General features: G+C 36.0%; 1 protein-coding gene across 1 annotated transcript in view; it reads left to right on the plus strand.

Annotated features, from left to right (window-relative positions):
- Positions 1–3,529: 3,529 nt before the first annotated feature.
- LOC113051164 (receptor-type tyrosine-protein phosphatase T-like) overlaps positions 3,530–18,088 on the plus strand; it is a 123,881-nt gene continuing 109,322 nt past the window's right edge. Inside the window, exon 1 of the mRNA XM_026214756.1 lies at positions 3,530–3,992. Within this exon, the coding sequence (XP_026070541.1) occupies positions 3,917–3,992 (76 nt within the window). The 5' untranslated portion in view covers positions 3,530–3,916. The remainder of the gene's footprint in view (positions 3,993–18,088) is intronic.

Consider the following 18,088-nt stretch of genomic DNA (forward strand, 5'->3'; position numbering starts at 1 on the left):
CCTACCTGAGTATTGTTGCTGACCATGTCCATCCCTTTATGACTATAATGTACCCATCCTCTGATGGCTACTTCCAGCAGGATAATGCACCATGTCACAAAGCTCAAATCATCTCAGACTGGTTTCTTGAACATGACAATGAGTTCACTTAACTCAAATGGCCTTCACAGTCACCAGATCTCAATCCAGTAGAGCAGATTTAGGATGTGGTGGAATGGGAGATTTGCATTATGGATGTGCAGCCGACACATTTGAAGCAACTGCTTGATGCTATCATGTCAATATGGACCAAAATCTCTGAGGAATGTTTCCAACACCTTGTTGAATCTATGCCGCAATGAATTAAGGCAGTTCTGAAGGCAAAAAGGGGGTCCAACCCTTTACTAGCAAGGTGTCCCTAACAAAGTGGCCAGTGAGTGTATATGTAAAAGATTGTAAAAAAATCAACTGAACAGCATTAAAAAGGAAAATAGTGCGTCAATAAAGCAAAAGGCAGTTCATCTTTGAATTCAATGATGTCATCATCCAGTTCAGTTCAGTTTAAATAGTATCAGTGCAATCAAGTTAACGAAATCGCTGGAAATGAAGTGTCCCCAACTGAGCAAGCCACAGGCGACAGCAGCAAGGAACCAAAACTCCATCGGTGACAGAATGGAGTTACAGAATGGAGAAAGAAGCACAAGCATAAAAAGTATATGATACTTATATATATTTTATCAAGCATTATTGCAGTATTATACGCAATATAAGAGTTTCACATAGTCATTTAGCTTTTGAAATGGCTCCATTTTATTTTTCCCTGCTAAGCTGTTTTGAGAGCTGAGAAGAGCAGATGAAAAGGCATATCATGCTGTGTCTGTGTGCATTCTGAGGAAGGGGGAAAACTACACATGGTTGACTCTTGTCCTCACATTGTAAAACTGATCTGAAGGCATTCTAGTTAACATGGAAATAAGTTAACGCTGTCTTGCAGAGTTATGAGATAGGGAGAGACTGATTGGGGCCATGGGGGGTACATGTTGATCTGAAGTTATGAGGACGTACATTTGAGATGTGCTCTCTTTTACTACTAGCACAGCTACTCGCACACCCACAGTGATTGTCATTAGCTGTGATTATATTTTGGCTAGAGTTAGGCTGTTTTCTAGGTCTAGCATTCTTCATGTTTTATGATAATTCAAGCTGCTACAATATTTGCATGTAAAGTTTTTTTTTTTTGTTTTTAAGGAAATGTTAGTGGTGTTGTCCATGCAGAACTTGCTTAAGTGTTTTTGTGTGGTTGGCAGGGCGTAATTGTGTGGTTACTAAGGCATTATGAGTAGTGTTGACTGCAGTGCTAGGAGGTTGCTATATATTTCAAAATATAATTGTTTTATGCATAACTAAAACTTAATCAAAATATTTTTGGCCATTTTTATAATACATTTCATTGTAAAACAGCTGCTTTTCAATAAATTAGAATTTCGTGGAAAAGTTCATTTATTTCAGTAATTCAACTCAGATTGTGAAACTCACTTAAATTCAATGCACACAGATTGAAGAACTCTTACTTAATTGTGATGATTTTGGCTCACATTTAACAAAAACCCAGCAATTCACTATCTCAACAAATTAGAATATGATGACATGCCAATCAGCTAATCAACTCAAAACACCTGCAAAGGTTTCCTGAGCCTTCAAAATGGTCTCTCAGTTTGGTTCACTATTATACACAATCATGGGGAAGGCTTCTGATCTGACAGTTGTCCAGAAGACAATCATTGACCCCTTCACAAGGAGGGTAAGCCACAAACATTCATTGCCAAAGAAGCTGGCTGTTCACGGAGTGCTGTATCCAAGCATGTTAACAGAAAGTTGAGTGGAAGGAAAAAAAATGTGGAAGAAAAAAATACACAACCAACCGAGAGAACCACAGCCTTATGAGGGTTGTCAAGGAAAATCAATTCAAGGAATGGACTGAGGCTGGAGTCAAGGCATCAAGATCCTCCAAAGTCCTCTTTTCAAATGAGAGCAAGTTTTGTATTTCATTTGGAAACCAAGGTCCTAGAGTCTGGAGGAAGGGTGGAGAAGCTCATAGCCCAAGTTGACTGAAGCCCAGTACTGAGTTTCCACAGTCTGTGATGATTTGGGGTGCAATGTCATCTGCTGGTGTTGGTCCATTGTGTTTTTTTTTTGAGAACCAAAATCACTGCACCCGTTTACCAAGTAGAGTAGTGTAAATGAACATGTAGAGTAAATGAACACTTTCCAGAAGGCCAACAATTCACTAAAATGTTTTTTTTTTTTTTAATTGGTCTTTCTTATTTGTTGAGATGGCAGTGAATTGGTGGGTTTTTGTTAAATTTGAGCCAAAATCATCACAATAAAAAGAACCAAAGACTTAAACTACTTCAGTGTGCACTGAATTTATTTAATGCACAAGTTTCACAATTTGAGTTGAATTACTGAAATAAATGAACTTTTCCATTAAGCATATATTTGATAGATATATTTGCCATAAATTTTGGCAGGAAATGAAATTGCACCATATATACTTTACTTATATATAAGAAAATATCTGTTATAAAATGTTTCTGTTTTATTGGCACTTTAATAAGCACTATTAAGAAGACTCCAAATATATTGTCGAATAAACCTGCTTTTTTTTTTTTTTTTTGCCTTTATCCAGCTGAAATCTATATGATGGGATGAGCATAGGAGATTGATAGTGGAGTGAAGGCTCATGCTAGAGTGGGTTGGTATGAAGGATGAAAGGGCACCTTTCTGTGTTAATGAGGCATTGATTTCCACATCCCTAAATAATGAATTCATAAATTAGACCTAACCATAAAACACTGTAACTGAAATCTGCCCACTCAGAGAGTGTTTTTATCTTATAAATGAACCATGGAGTTGACCATAAGCATTCTTTAACTAGATCTTATTATCTTGCTCACATATCTGTCTGTCTGTCCTGTCGTTCTATCTATCTATCTATCTATCTGTCTATCTGTCTATCTGTCTATCTGTCTGTCTGTCTGTCTGTCTGTCTGTCTGTCTGTCTGTCTGTCCGTCCGTCCGTCCGTCCGTCTGTCCGTCTGAATACAAAATCACTGGAGCATAGTTCTTTGTGTATTTTTGGGCATCTTATTATTGTAGACTTTTGGCCATCATAGACAGGATCACAACTTTTGCGGGCCAATGATACCCCCAAATTTTGCCTGATTAAGCAGCACACTAGGTTTTTGGACACAACCTTATCTAATTTATTATCACTTTTAATCAGATGTAGTTAATGCCCTTAATTATGGGTATGTTTCACTAAGTTTTGGCGACTAGAACGTTTCCATATAATTTAAGTATAAGGGTTTTGCAATCTATCTTTTGTTTTGACAGTTAAAACTGATGTTTGTGAAATATTTAGCATGATGAGTGTTCTTGTGCTACATTTGAAATATTTGGTTTTATATTTGTTATGTAATCCCACCGTATTTATATATGTTTAAGTGTTCAAATACATTTGGAACCTCTGAGCTGCATGTAACACAATGGAAAACAATGAATCTAGAGTGGTCTGGAACCTGTCTCACTCATTGCTCAGGGGTGTAGAATTACTTTAGTAACGGCGCAAGTGCGCACCATAGAGAGCGTCTTCAGCGCGCGCTGCCGCACGCAAACCTTCATTTCACGTGTAGTTCGTCTCAGAACGGGCTGGCAGGCAGGTCTAAGGACCTGGGGGATATTGGAACCCTCTTTTCATTCATTCGCACCCTCTCTCCTCCCCACACACCCTGTCGTAGCACTACAGAAAGCCAACAATCAGACAGCTGTCGACTGGCGGCTCGAGTCGCGCGCGCGCTACATCACCGATGCCGGGAAACCGTCAGCTCTCTCGCGCACGGGCGGACAGTGACTATGTGAAGCAGTGACCGCGAGAATGGACCAAAGGAACTACTTCGCCGTTCTGCTGCTCTCTTTTCATCTACAACTCACATTTGGAGAGTTCTTTCCAGGCAAGTTTGCGTTCTGTTCTGTATCTTTTTAGCCACTTTGCGGAGGTTGGCGAGCTTTGAATGCCGTAACCCAAGACGGGATGAAACTTTAATAATTGTATCTTGTTCATCAATGACGATGTTCTGACGGAAGATGTAACGTTAACTTATTGTTAATACGTTATTGTTAGATGAAAATAAATTCCAGAAGATCTGCTGTTGCTTTATTTATCGTTTGTGACATTTTATAGTCGAATCATACCTTTTAATGACGGATCTGTATCGTTATTTACCTCAGTTTTTTTTCTTGTGGAGCCACAAGAAAGATTTAAAGTATCATTATATTATATCATATCATAACCCATATCATATCATATATTTTATCTATTTAAAAATGACTATATTTTAAGGGTATTATAGACTATAATTATAGACTATTATATGTAACGTTACATTTATAAATGACAGACAAGAAAAGTTTACTCAATCATTACTATCCTACATACATAGTACGTTCATAATTAAAATAGCTGTTGGTTCTTTGTGACTGGGATAATTAATTATATATTTTTGCGTTTGCCAACGGTCGGTTTGGGGAACTGTTGAACACGGTGATCAGATCTTAGAATAGTCTCTTATCATGTGAGCGAATCGGCCACCTGCAGTTCATCTCTCCACCGGGGGGTGGCGCTCTGGCCACATCCAAACCATGAACCACAGCGTCATTGGTTGTATGGTGGGTTGTTGAGAATTTGTCCTAGAACAGAATATATTTATCTGTTTCTTTTGTTTTGAATATGATACATATTTTTTTGAAAAGTATATTTCCCTTGTCGTAAATAACCCGCTGTGTTCAAATACAATACAGAAGAGCTACATTATGACAATTATTATATAGTTAATTTATAGGGAGAATTTCTGAAAAGAACTAAACAAGTTTTCACATCTGTTTGGAAGAAATTATATAAGACCGAATCGTCTAGTTTATTTGACTTGAAAGGTAATAAAATAATAAAAGTAAGTTATATTTTCAAATAGCTGTTTTAATGTTTAAATGAAACCTTAAATTTATAGAAGAAAAGGTCTTGTACATTAAATCAATACCTTAAATTTGCCAAAGTGACAACTTATGGTGATAAGTTTCTTATACTTGTTCACATTTGAATTTAAGTACCAATTACTGAAACTGAGTTGAATCTCATAGAATTTACAGAGAAATTAAGAAAAATTTGATGTAGGGAAACAAAGGTGTTGATATAACAATGGTTTGTTCACTTTATTTACAATAAATGATTACAAAACGAGGCAAGAATGATTTTAACCAGTAGTTTAATTATACTCTTTATTAATTAGGTTGATTAAGTTTATTAATTATCACCCATGCATTGTTTAATAAGTGTTGTGTGTGCATTTCAGCTTTTGCCTTGAGGTCTGTGTGTTAAAGACTAACACTCAGACAATAAGTTAATCAACAGACTACCACAATGGACACATATTAGTATAGAATTCACTAATTCACTCCTGGGGCTTGACTAATAAATCCAGGAAAATTTCACAGGATGTACAGAAATGTGTGTTGGCTTTGTTTGTTTGACCGCTGACCTGTTGAGCAAACACGATGTGCTTCTGTTATATCTTTCATGGCTTAACATGTTCATCTAATAAGCCCCCAGACCAGTGTTTTAAAATTGCTTTTAGTGTCACGTCTGTAGCCTGGCTCTTGTTGCGAGGATAATTTGTGCTCCATTCTGTCTTTGCTTGTAATTTTGGCAGGGCCAACAAGACTTTCTCTGTGCTTCAGTGAACAGCTTGACAAGTATAGGCCTATCTTTATTCACCAGTCTGAGGAAATGAAAGCAAGGCTATCAACATAAAAAGACACCAACAAAAAAGTACATCTTTTTTTGGATGTGGTTCTGTGCTGGTGCTGTAGTATTCTTTGATGTAGCTTTTATATTCTATGGGATGTGAGTATGGTGGTCATTTAGTACCATGTTATTACTGTCTAATTCCATTATTGCCCCCTGAGACCCTCAGGACCATCACATTTATTCCACATATTGATGGACATCTCTTACACTTTATTGATGTTTACTTCATTTATAAGCTATTTGAGTGCACAACTGGTGCAGTATGTCTTTATGGGCGAAGCGGATGAGTGTGCTATAATTGATTTAAAAGAGGCAGTTATCTCACTAAAAGATTTCCATTTGGCATTTAATCAATCAATACAATATTGTAGTGTTATTTATTGTAGTAAAGTGGTGTTATTTAAATCGTATAATTCATATTTAACACTAATGAAGAAGATGGTGACACTTGTTGACTGCTTTTTCTTCACACACTTGTCCAACATTTTCATAAAAAATGAATAAAAATAAAATAAAAAATCTAAAATAATATATAAAATATGTCTAAACAATTTTTATCATATTTTTTCTTGAAAAGTAATTTCAGGTATTTAAGCAGAAGCCTTTATACCAACATGTTTTTTAAAATCATGAGACACAAGAAAATAGAAAAGTGTCAAACGTTTGAGTTGTTATGTGTGTGTGTGTGTGTATCTATATATATTTATTTATTTGTTTATTTATTAATTATTTTTTTAAACTATATTTAAGTTCCATGGTATTACCACTATATTTAAATGTACTCCAAAGAATATCATTAACATTGTGCTTCTTGCCACTCTTTTTGTTAATGATAACATAAGCTTGCTTGAGAATGGTGCTTTCTTTCTATAATCTAGTTTAAATTTTTTTAGGCTGTTTGACTTTGTTGACAAAAAAGGTTTACTGGACAAAATAAATAATTCAGTTGTAGCAAAAAACAACAACAACAAAAAAAAACTTAATGGTTCTGTGATGATGAGGGCCCTCTATGTTCCTGTGATATAGCATAAGTCTATTCACTGGAGCCTGGCAGTAGGGCGGCCCACCCATGTAAATTATCCCCAGGCCACGTCTGTTTTAGTAGCAGCATGATAATTTATTGCAAGGCCAGTTTAGTTTATCTAACTCAGACACATCTTTTTTTTAATTTATTTGCCTGGCAGAAGTTTTAATTTCATTGAGGTTGCGAGGAGACGCATATTATTAATAAGAATGATTAATTAAAACTGATGAGAGATCATATACCCTGAGGGAGCTGTGGATTTGTCTCTCTCTCTCTCCCGCTCTCTGACAGCTACTCATTTGCAGCTCTGTGAAGTCTCTTATCATCCGCACACTGCCAGACTAATAGCTAATCCAGAAACTGGCAGGCTACTGGTTAATCCAGTTCACTCAGTGTGTGTGTGTGTGTGTGTGTGTTTGTGTGTGTGTGTTTTGGGCTCCTAGATTAATTCTAATATCCTTGCACATGAGGCATTTAGGAATTCATATATACTACTTTTTTTTCCTACTGTCGTTTCTTTTCTAATATTTCATATTTTCCTGCGATATGTCTTTCTGAAGGTCAGACTGTGTTTCTATTAGTGTTTCTTGCTGTTGTTGACTTATTATACACTTATGAATTATATACGTATTGCAATCACTTATTTTTTATGCATTTAACCCATGCAGCTTTGAATTAATTGTATATATGGTTATGAATCCATATGCAATTATATTATTATAATTAAAAATGTTTACATAAAATGAATTGTCCTTATGCAACCCTCAAGTTAGATCAATGGTCATAAACCGTTTTCAGTCTGTGACCACTAACTTTTTTTTTTTATTGCAAATTTTGTTATTCAGATAGAAATGTAAATATTATATTTAAATGTAAAACAAATGTATACTTAAATAGTTTTATATTAAAACCACAATATAAAGTGAACTTTGAGTGATGCTAAGGTTAAATGAATATATTTACAATTTACATACATTATATATATTTCTCTCCTAGACAAAGAAGAGTAAAAAGTGATAAAAACTGCTGAGTAAAGTGGGAATGAATGGCCAACGAAACTTAAAAGGAACGAACAAGACTTTTACACTTAATTGAAAGTAACCGCCACATATAGGATGACAGAATTCTTGCTGAGGCTTGTAGGGCTAAGAGCAGGTGAGTCTGAAAGCCTCACTCCGTCGCAACTTGTATGGAAACAAAACGAGTTGCCTTACTGTGACAGCTTCCTCTTTTGTTGTGATTGGCGCTCTAGACCGAGATGGAGAGCCTGTTTGAGGGGGTGGAATAACAATGCAAGAAATCAGGGAGAAATGAAACACTGAGAGCCGCAACTGAGAGTTAGACAGAAAATATCGAGAAGGGAAAAGGGGAAAAACAACACTTGAAGTGGATGAAAAAATGAGACACCTGACAGGACCAACAAATGACTTTGCAAGGGCTGTCGGAACATAATGGATTACACACACACACACACACACACACACACACAGGAACATGATTATTTCCCGTGTGTCCATTAGAAAGCGCCAGGGCCGTAATTGTTTTCTCTGACCTGCTTGTTATCGCCCTGCTCTTGGTTTGCCAGGTTTCAGTGCTCCACTCTTGGCCTCTGACAAGCTGTCAATCAGTTGCCTGTTTAGTATTCGAGTGAGAGCGAGAGCGAAAGGAAGACTGTCAGAGGTGTTATCTGCATGACAGTGCTGGTCTAATCCTCCCCACTTATTCTATTTGGCTGACTAAATGACAGCTCAATACGGGAGTGCGGGCCAGGTCCACTATAAATGAGACGTCTCCTCCTCGTACTGTACAGAGAGCGAAAACCTCTGGAGCAGCCATGTTTAATATCTGAGGAGTTATTTGGAGCCACATTTAAAGCTGCAGTTGGTAACTTTTGTAAATATATATTTTTTACATATTTGTTAAACCTGTCATTATGTCCTGACAGTAGAATATGAGACAGATAATCTGTGAAAAAATCAAGCGCCTCTGGCTCCTCCCAGTGGTCCTATTGCCATTTGCAGAAACTCCATCGCTCCTGGTAAGAAACAACCAATCAGAGCTGCGCTCCGTAACTTTTTGTGTTCAAAATGTAGAAAAATGTATATAATAAGCGAGTACACCTTGAATCCATTTTCCAAACCGTGTTTTTAGCTTGTCCTGAATCACTAGGGTGCACCTATAATAAGTGTTTATATTCGGACTATTTTAGATTGCTTCGGGGGTACTGCAGCGGAGTAACCCAGTACCTTTGTGATTCTTCATAGACATAAACAGAGAGAAGTAGTTCCGGCTACGATGTTCTTCCGCAAGACGCAAGCAGTTCTGTTTATTAACCGCTAGAGCGTCAAAAGTTCCCTACCGCAGCTTTAAGGCTAGTCAGTATGTAAAGGGGTAGTTTACCTAAAAAAGGGAAAGTTTGCCCTCTTCATCTTTTTAATGTTGCTCAAACCACATATTCCCCTGTAAAAGGCATTTTTTGTTGAAAACAAAGTTGATTTCTTGTACAGTGAAAGCAGGGGCTAAAACTTTTTGCCAGATCTGCCAATGGCTGGTGACTTAAGGAAATTTATCCCGCCAGAAATATATATATATATATATATATATATATATATATATATATATATATATACATATATATATTTACCAGCCATGAAAAAAACAAACAAACTAAATAAAAAGTCTTAGATAATAGCAAAAATCACAATCCTCGTTTCCAGATTCGATATTAAAACTAGTAGCTTAACCAATATAAATTTAATAGGCTATACTAATAAAAGACTAGTAAATAGTTGTCAAATAAGAGCAAATCAAATTCCAAGTAAAAGCACATAATAGCCTACTATACAATAAAGATACACATGGAAATGGGGCATTTCAGGCAGGTCTAACAGTGATTTTCAGATCACCTGATAGCCTACAGAAATTGTATAAATTATGCTAATCAAATAAAACTATAGTCTTTATCGTAAATATAATGTGATCTTAAATATAACTTAAATATAATGCGTGATAAGGCTCAATTATAATTTATAAGTGTATAATAAGTCAACAACAGCAATAAACACTAATAAAAACATAGTTGTTTATTCCAAGAAATCAAAAAATTAGCATTTAGCACTTACTGCACAGCTGTGAATGTTTATTGGTTTGTCCGTGTAATATTTAAGCTTTTCACCAAATCCTCTTAATTTTAATTCAACTTTCAACATGACATCAAAACTAACCACAATTATTTATAAAGCATGTTCCTAGTCTGATGTGAATGATTCATCAGTGCAAGTTTTTATTATTATTATAATTATTTTCATTTTTATTTTTTTGCTGGTCACCAAACCCTCTTTTCTCAACCAACTGTCATATAGATACTTTTTTTTCTTTACTTTAACATTCATCTTTAATTCATTCCAGATGGATACAATGAGATTCCATCCTACCAAATATTAAATGTATTTTATTTTCTCTCTTATTTGACATGCATCTTTTTCTTGGATAGGTTTCATGTTATGTCACTGACATTAAATTAATTAACAATGTGATTCTGATCTAGTCTTATGCTAAGAGAGAACATGAGATCTTCCACTTTTCTTTGATCCATTTCTCCAGCGCAGAAATATCCCTTCACCTTCAGTCAGCACTCTCCAGCAGGGTCATATTCATTCTGGACGGGCAGAAGGACCCTCTCTGAAGTCCAGGGTGTCAGGGGATTTAATGTGTGATAAAAAGTAATTATATTTTTTCTACTGTGTGTGCATGGACGGATTTACAGAAATTCTCTCTGAAAGATTCATGAGAGTTTAAGAGGAGAAAGAAAGAGAGAGGGGTCGAAAGAGACACTGCTCCTGTGGGAGAAAAAAAGAGACAATGTCAAAGATAGAGGAAGACAGGAAGAGAGAGAAAACTGTAATGAGGAAAAAGAAATTCCCAACAAAAAAGTACCACAGAGCTACTACAGCTAAAGATATATATTAAAATGAGAGAGAATCGTGTTTTATTGTGCATTAGGACACAATGTGAAATATTCTCTGATATGTGGTGTTTTGAAATATGAACCACTTTACAACTTCTCAACATTTAATAAATTCCAGCACTTGTTTAAAATATTTCTGGAAGGAATTAACTATCTGGCCTGTCGTTCTTTTTATTCACCTCTTTGTGGGTGGAGAACGAGCTGTTTTGTTGCTGTAGCATGTAAGGCTCAATTACAGCATCATTAAAGAGACAGGCTCATTTGATGCCCCATCAAATCACTGTCAGTCTCCGTTCAGCGCTGTCATCACAACACTCTCAGAATCAAGAGAGCAATAAAGAGCTTTTGACAAAAACAGCGAGGGACTCATTTGAATGTGACACCTTACACCTCTCTGTCCTGAGCACACAAGCAGGGGATGGATTTCTATTCACGCTGGAAATGTCTCAAAGAAAGCATGCTAAGAGGTTCCCATTTAGACCAAAGCATAAAAGATGAGAGGAAGAGAGACACTGGAAATCAAAAGATGCTTTATGATTGTACTATATTTAAGGGGTTTCATTAGACGCAGTATGCATCATAGAAAGGTTATTGTTAATAATAATAATAATAATAATAATAATAATCATTGTAATTACAGTAACAATTCTTTCACCATATTATTAGTCACTGAGCTTTGAAAAAAAAAAAACCTGGTGCAGTAAGTGATGTCCTGTCACAGACAGGCTTACTTTGGCTTCAGATGGGTCTTAAAATTAGATTTCAGAGCTTGAACTGTCTTTATTAACAATTATTATGCAATTAATTAAGTACATGTTTCTTAGCTGTATTGTGGATATTGAGGTATATGCAATGTCTAAATTTACAATTCTGTAATTGATTGTTTTTTTGCTAATAAAAGTAAAACATTTTCATTAAAGTATTATTTTATTAAGCAAATGTATTATAATCCTTCCTATTCCTTTAATTACATTTTTTTTTAGAATTCTTTTTTATATATTTTTTGTGTTATATTGTCCAGCATTCAGGACAGGACCAATTTGTTTTCTAAATGTATTTATGTAACCAATGGAGACAAAGTTGTTGCACTTCTAGTGGGGCTGTAATGCTACGTTCAAGTCATGATCGGTTTTTATATGCTGGACGTCATGTCGAAGTCATCCATTTCTGTTTTGCATCTGTGTTTACAGTGTGTCATTTAAATAACAACAGCAGTAAAAAAATGTTATTGGTTATAATAAGTTGTAATTGTAATTTTTTATTGTATAATATAGATTGAATGCAGGGCTGCATTAAGAGCTCACTGGGCCCCGGGGCTATGAGTTACTGCAGGGCCCCACCTCCACTTTAGGTCACCAACGATAGAGAGAGAAAAAAACCCAGCCTTTTTCTAAAACACTGCTGAAGTTGTTTTACATAAATATAATCTAGAATCATTCAGAATATCATTTGCCAATTCCTTTACAATATACAATTAAGAAAATAGTTACTTGAAAAACTTAAAGCACTGAATAATATTATATTGTATAAAGTAATCAAATATACAATACATAGTTTTCACTAAAAATTCAACACTCACTCTTATTTATTTATTTTACAAAAGAGATTTAGTCAAGGGGCAGTAAATTACTTTCTGATGTTTGATTAACATTGACATAAATGTCACGGAAGAAATTTTTGAAAAATAACCCCTGAAATGATGACTTCTGGTGAATATTGTGGAAACTAATTGACATAAATATATTTCATACATTATAGCATATTATAATACAACTTATTAGGCCTATATATTTATAGAATAGCAAAGTAGGTCTAATCAAAATACAAGACTTAATCACTTAGATGTGAAATATAAAGGCTATTATGATCATTTTGCTAACAATGAACCATGGATTTGTTTAGTTTATAATACGTTTTAACTTAAACAAATACAACAAGTAACATTCAAAACTCATCGGCTTAGAATGCATTTGAAGAAAAAAAAACATATCAGTTTTCTGTATCCTTGTGCAAACTTATTCAATAGAATTAGACTTCTAGAATGTTCTTTCCAGTGCAAAAAGAAATTATTATTAATTTAATTAGACAACACTTTAAGGAAGTGTAGTGGAAATATCTTTATATAATTATACTTCAATTATAGTTAACTTTTCTGTCCAGTGGAAAACAATGATTCATAAAAAACAATTATTAATTAAATAATAAATTTTTCCCTCCTCCAAATACCTTATTAAGAAACCCATCAGAAATGATTGACACATTATGAGGGAGCAGGAGACAGGAACATAACAAAGAGGAACACTGGGGAGATGTATATGGATGGTTTGGCTAAACCTGTACTATCTCTTTCAATATAATCAATTTCTTATCAACTATATTTGAGTTTTAATAATGCACATGATTACATAACCTACCATTATATAAGCCTCTGGAGTCATCTGATGGACAAGGAACCTTGACATCGCTCCCTCCTGTGCCTCCTTGTGATTATCGCCTGATGAGTGCTGTTTAATATCACACACTCCGGCGTGACAAACAAAAAAAACACGATGGCATATGGTACAATTGGCCTTGTATTCATTGTCCCTCACGAACCATGGGTGTACATTTTCCCATTCAATTCTATATTTTTGTGCTCTTTTCTTTTTCACCGACTGCTCTGAGGTAGTCATTTTTACATTTCCCGCTGTTGTTACTTGTCGTCATCGCTGTTACGATACGTGACTCACAATGACTGAAACGACCAATTAAAAGGTCATTCTCTGATGATGTTCCAAGATGTTACAAAGCTACGCTGATCATAGACGAACGGGGAGAAATAAATAGGCCTATCTACTGCGCCGTCTGTTTTTTTTCTTACCATAGCCTACAAATGTCTTAGTTCATAGTATGACATATATTAGAAGCTATGTGTGTCTGTCATGGATTTGCACTTAATTGATTCTCAAAAATATGGAACAAAGTGCGTTCCATATCAGTTCAATACGGAACAAGACTTTTATGTGTCAAATACGGGACGGTTCTGTGTAATCACTCAGTGTAACGTTAGTCTTTGCCCCACGATGTATTTTTCACTGCGTGAGTGAGAACATGACGTGCGTGACTCGTGAGAGCGGCCTGGCTTGTCACACAGTAACTAAACGAGTCGGGTCTGTGCGAACGGCCACTATAATATTAATGCCACTAAATAACAGAGCTAATTTGTGGGGGCGTGGTAAGACTTTGGCAATCAAAGTGTTAGTAGTAGTCAATCTGCTCCACAGCCAATCACGGGCCCCCTCCTTGCTCGGGCCCCGGGCTTTAGCCCTGCCTAGCCCTATTGTTAATGCTGCCGTGTTTGTTTGCATTTTGTGTGTTATACTTCTGATGAAGAACAGCAATAAAGCTTGCCACTAGTCATTTAGTTTGTTTATGAGGCGCCAGGCTTGTGTGAACAAACTACATTTGCCATCATTCTTAACAGCAGCATGAATGCACAGATAATGCATCAGTTACAGATCTGATGAGCATCATTTGCTCTTTATTTTGTTGCAGTATTGCTTTCTTTGTTTGTCAGTAAGGGTAAAATGGAAAAAAAATTCACATTGCATTTGACTTCTGAGCTTGTAAGTACGAACTTCACAGCAGAAACTCATTGTTTGTAAGCAGGATTGAATTGAACTGGGCATAGATGTTCCTCAGAAAAGGAATGAGGGATGGAGGGGTTGAGATAAAGAGGATGAGGCTTAGGTTTTCTGCCAGAGGGTTATTCAAGAGGTGGATGAGAGAGAGAGAGAAAGAGGAAGGTGTTGGCAGAATGATTCAGATGGTGCAGATTTGGAGAGCTGAGCAAACATCATATGGCCTGTCCTTGTGTTTACTCTACAGGTCTCTTTATGGAGAGAAACAAACTCAAAGAAACCTGCACAGATGTGTGTGCGCACGCATACGCAGTAATTACCATCAACGAATCCATCAATAAAAATGTAGTCTAACTGGATTGAGATGGAGAGTGTCTTGAATGAGAGTTTAGATTTGATTAATTGATAATTAAATTTGTTATTATGAAGACAGATTGCTTGTGGTTGTAAGCGAATCTTAATTTGAATAGCATTGGAAAGGTGTTGAAGGACCCCATTTTAGTCCGGCTGTTCATTTCTTTATGTGGTAATTATAAAAAACCCAGCTGTTTCTTCATTATCACTTTGAACGTGGCTTTGTCTCTCAGTTTAGTACTGACTAATGGAGATCTTAGGGTTTGCATTAAGTTTAATGTGTAAAGGTCACACAAACTTTGAGACTTTGTGTGCTAGCATCATGAATGAGTGTTCAACTTAACTTAAATTTAAAAATAACTTTCACTTCTGACTTTCACTTTTGGTATGCACACACAATAAATCCTGTCAGTCTAATAAAAAAAATAATAATAATAATTCAAACAACCTTAGCCATCCGCTTCATTAGCCATTAGAAACCCGATAGTCTGCTTTATTTTGCCCCACACCACGCAACTGATCCACAGAAGAAAATGTGTGGGCAAATGTAGAGATGGAGTACAATTAATTAGCTGATCCTGCTACATGCTGAAAGTTCTGTGATTTTGTACTGCGGTTTGTTTTACTGTCATTGTTTCACTCATGCTGCTTCTCGGTATCTAAAAACAGCTGCTGTTGCTTGGCTTTTTCATCCACCTGTTGTTCAATCCTCCGGGTATCACATTTGCAAGAACTTATTAATCATTTATCAAAATGGCCACAATTTGCTGCATATTTTTTCCTAATATAATAACTAGGGCTGCCCTATAAATCGCATGCGATATTAAATGTGCATCTTGTCACATGCGCTTTCACATGAAGCAGCATTTCCTACACAGAGCCATTTTTAACTTACAGGCTGTGCAAAACATGCACAAAATATGATGGTTTTGCGCAGCTTGTCAGTGAACAATGATTCTGTGTAGTAAATGCTGCTTCATGTGAAAGAACACAGGTGATGGAGATTTACCACTGATTACAGAACTGGCTTTACTGACAAGATGCACATTAAATATCGCCCTAATAATAACCTACTTCACTCTGAAATATGTAATTGTCATATATGTCAGAAGTTGTGACTGCTGGTTCATGTTGACTTAAATTCCTTGTATAAACAAAGCAGCAAGTTCAAGAAGACTTGATGAGGAAAATAGCAAGGGCAGGAATATTTGCAGAGCAAAGTGACCCATTCATAATGGACTGGACGGCTCTTATGTCAGGGTTCTGTCAGAAGTTAAGGAAAGGGAGAGATGAGTAACAAGACCCCACATGCTTTCATTCTCCTTACATTTCCTTCTCCAGAGACACCATTAACCTTTAAGGGCTGTGGTAGAAATCCAACACATACTTTTGGCTATTGAGAGGCAGGCATTGTTCCCCAGTGGAAGATTAAAATGCTTTTAATTGGTGTGGTTAATGGCGATTTGCTGGAGTGGATTCATGCTTTGGCGCATTATTTAGACAATGTGAAAAGGTCATCCACTAGAGCCATGTGTTAGAGAATGAGAAAAGGACAGTGAGTGTACACTCTTGTGCAGTGTTTGAAATGTATTGTGAGGAACACAGAACATCAAACTATGTGCACTTTAGCTCAAATCCTCATTAAATATTATACATCCATTGCTCCTGTGTCATTCCCTGCCTCCCCGAATAATCACTGAATCATTAATCTGTATAATTATATTAAAATGAATATTAAAAATGTCAGCAGAATGTGTGACTTTCAGATGTATTGTGTTGTTTTCAAGGTGTACTCTGATGTTCATACATCGATTTTGCCAGTGCTTTAAGATAAATGCTCAGCATTTCTCATTTTCTGGTGGCTACTTCATCTCCCACGAATGCGAACGCAGTCGTCTTTTCCGGCTCACCATTGTTCAAAGTGACAGTGTTCATTTGAATGTTTTCCCATTCTTTCATCTTAACACATTTACGTCCTGTTGACGGTCATTAATTATGTGAAAACCAAAGCCATCGTAAAAATGATGGATGAGTTACGCTTTCGACATGACAGTGAGATGCCCGAACCCAACAGGAGCTCCTTTGTGTAGAACATTTGCCGCTAATGGGAAGTATTAAAATTATGACTTTTGACCTAAATCATTATTGAAATAACAGAGCATTAGGCCGCTTGTGGAATTGGGTGGAATTACGTGGAACACTGGTCCTTGTTCAGTTGAACTTGGAAATCCAAACGTTTTTTTTCCATTTCTCTATCTTCTATATATATAGGTTTATATAATGTTTTACTCTAATAGATTGACCTTATGCAAGTACCTGGAAATGGCTCTGGGAATTCATTGATTCACTCAAGGATACAGGGACATTGATCTGGGAGGTTTGCTCAGGGTTTGAAATGAGATCTTTCTGAGTGTTTGGACTCTATTTGGGGTTATGTTTAACCTTAAGGACAAGGTAACAACTCTAGTGAGTTTTGCAAAACACAAGGTCTTCTTTAAGGCTTCATAAAAGAGTTTTTCTTTGAATGTGTCTTGTCGATATGCTGCCTTTTTAGAGTGTAGCTGAATATATATGCTATGCAAAGCTATTTTATTTTCGAAGCTGTGGTGTAGCTAAAATGTTGGAGTTAAACCTTGTATATCTGTATATCAGTGCTCACAATCTAAAAGCAACCAACATGTTGTGGCTATTAATGGGAGTGATCCATATCTCAGGGTCTTTGAGCTTTCAAAGTGCACTAGTTTTCAACTTTTTCTCTTTTATATTCATATTTTATATCGTAGGTTATATGTGAAAGTTTAAAATGTCAAAAAGAGTTGGCAGTATGTTTGAAAGTGATTTTAAATGGTTTTGAAAGTGTTTGCAGGGGGTTGTTTTGTTATTAATTTTCCTGATCAGCATGAAGATGGCAGACTATGATGAATGCTGCTGGTGTTTTGCTGTTTCCACCCTCTACTCAGTGCTCCCTGCAAATCCCCAAATACAATATTTGATTGTGTAGTGTTGATTGGCAGGATCCTGACAGCGTTTTGACTTTTCTTTGGCTTAGTGTAGTGAGCAAGAAATCATGCCTTTGTGTTTCGTCAAACCAAACATGCCAATGCGCTGACCCATTTATCCACCACTCTTTGTTTTTAATAGTAAAGTTTCATTTAGAGTAAATTTAGTATAACAGACAGGTCTATTTTTTGCTAGCAATAATACACATCTCCAAAACAGATTTCACTATTTTATTGTATTTTTAATGTACATGAATTGCTTTTTATTTTAAGACTGCATGC

Source organism: Carassius auratus, chromosome 31 (assembly GCF_003368295.1).
Source record: "Carassius auratus strain Wakin chromosome 31, ASM336829v1, whole genome shotgun sequence".
NCBI classification, from domain to species: Eukaryota; Metazoa; Chordata; class Actinopteri; order Cypriniformes; family Cyprinidae; genus Carassius; species Carassius auratus.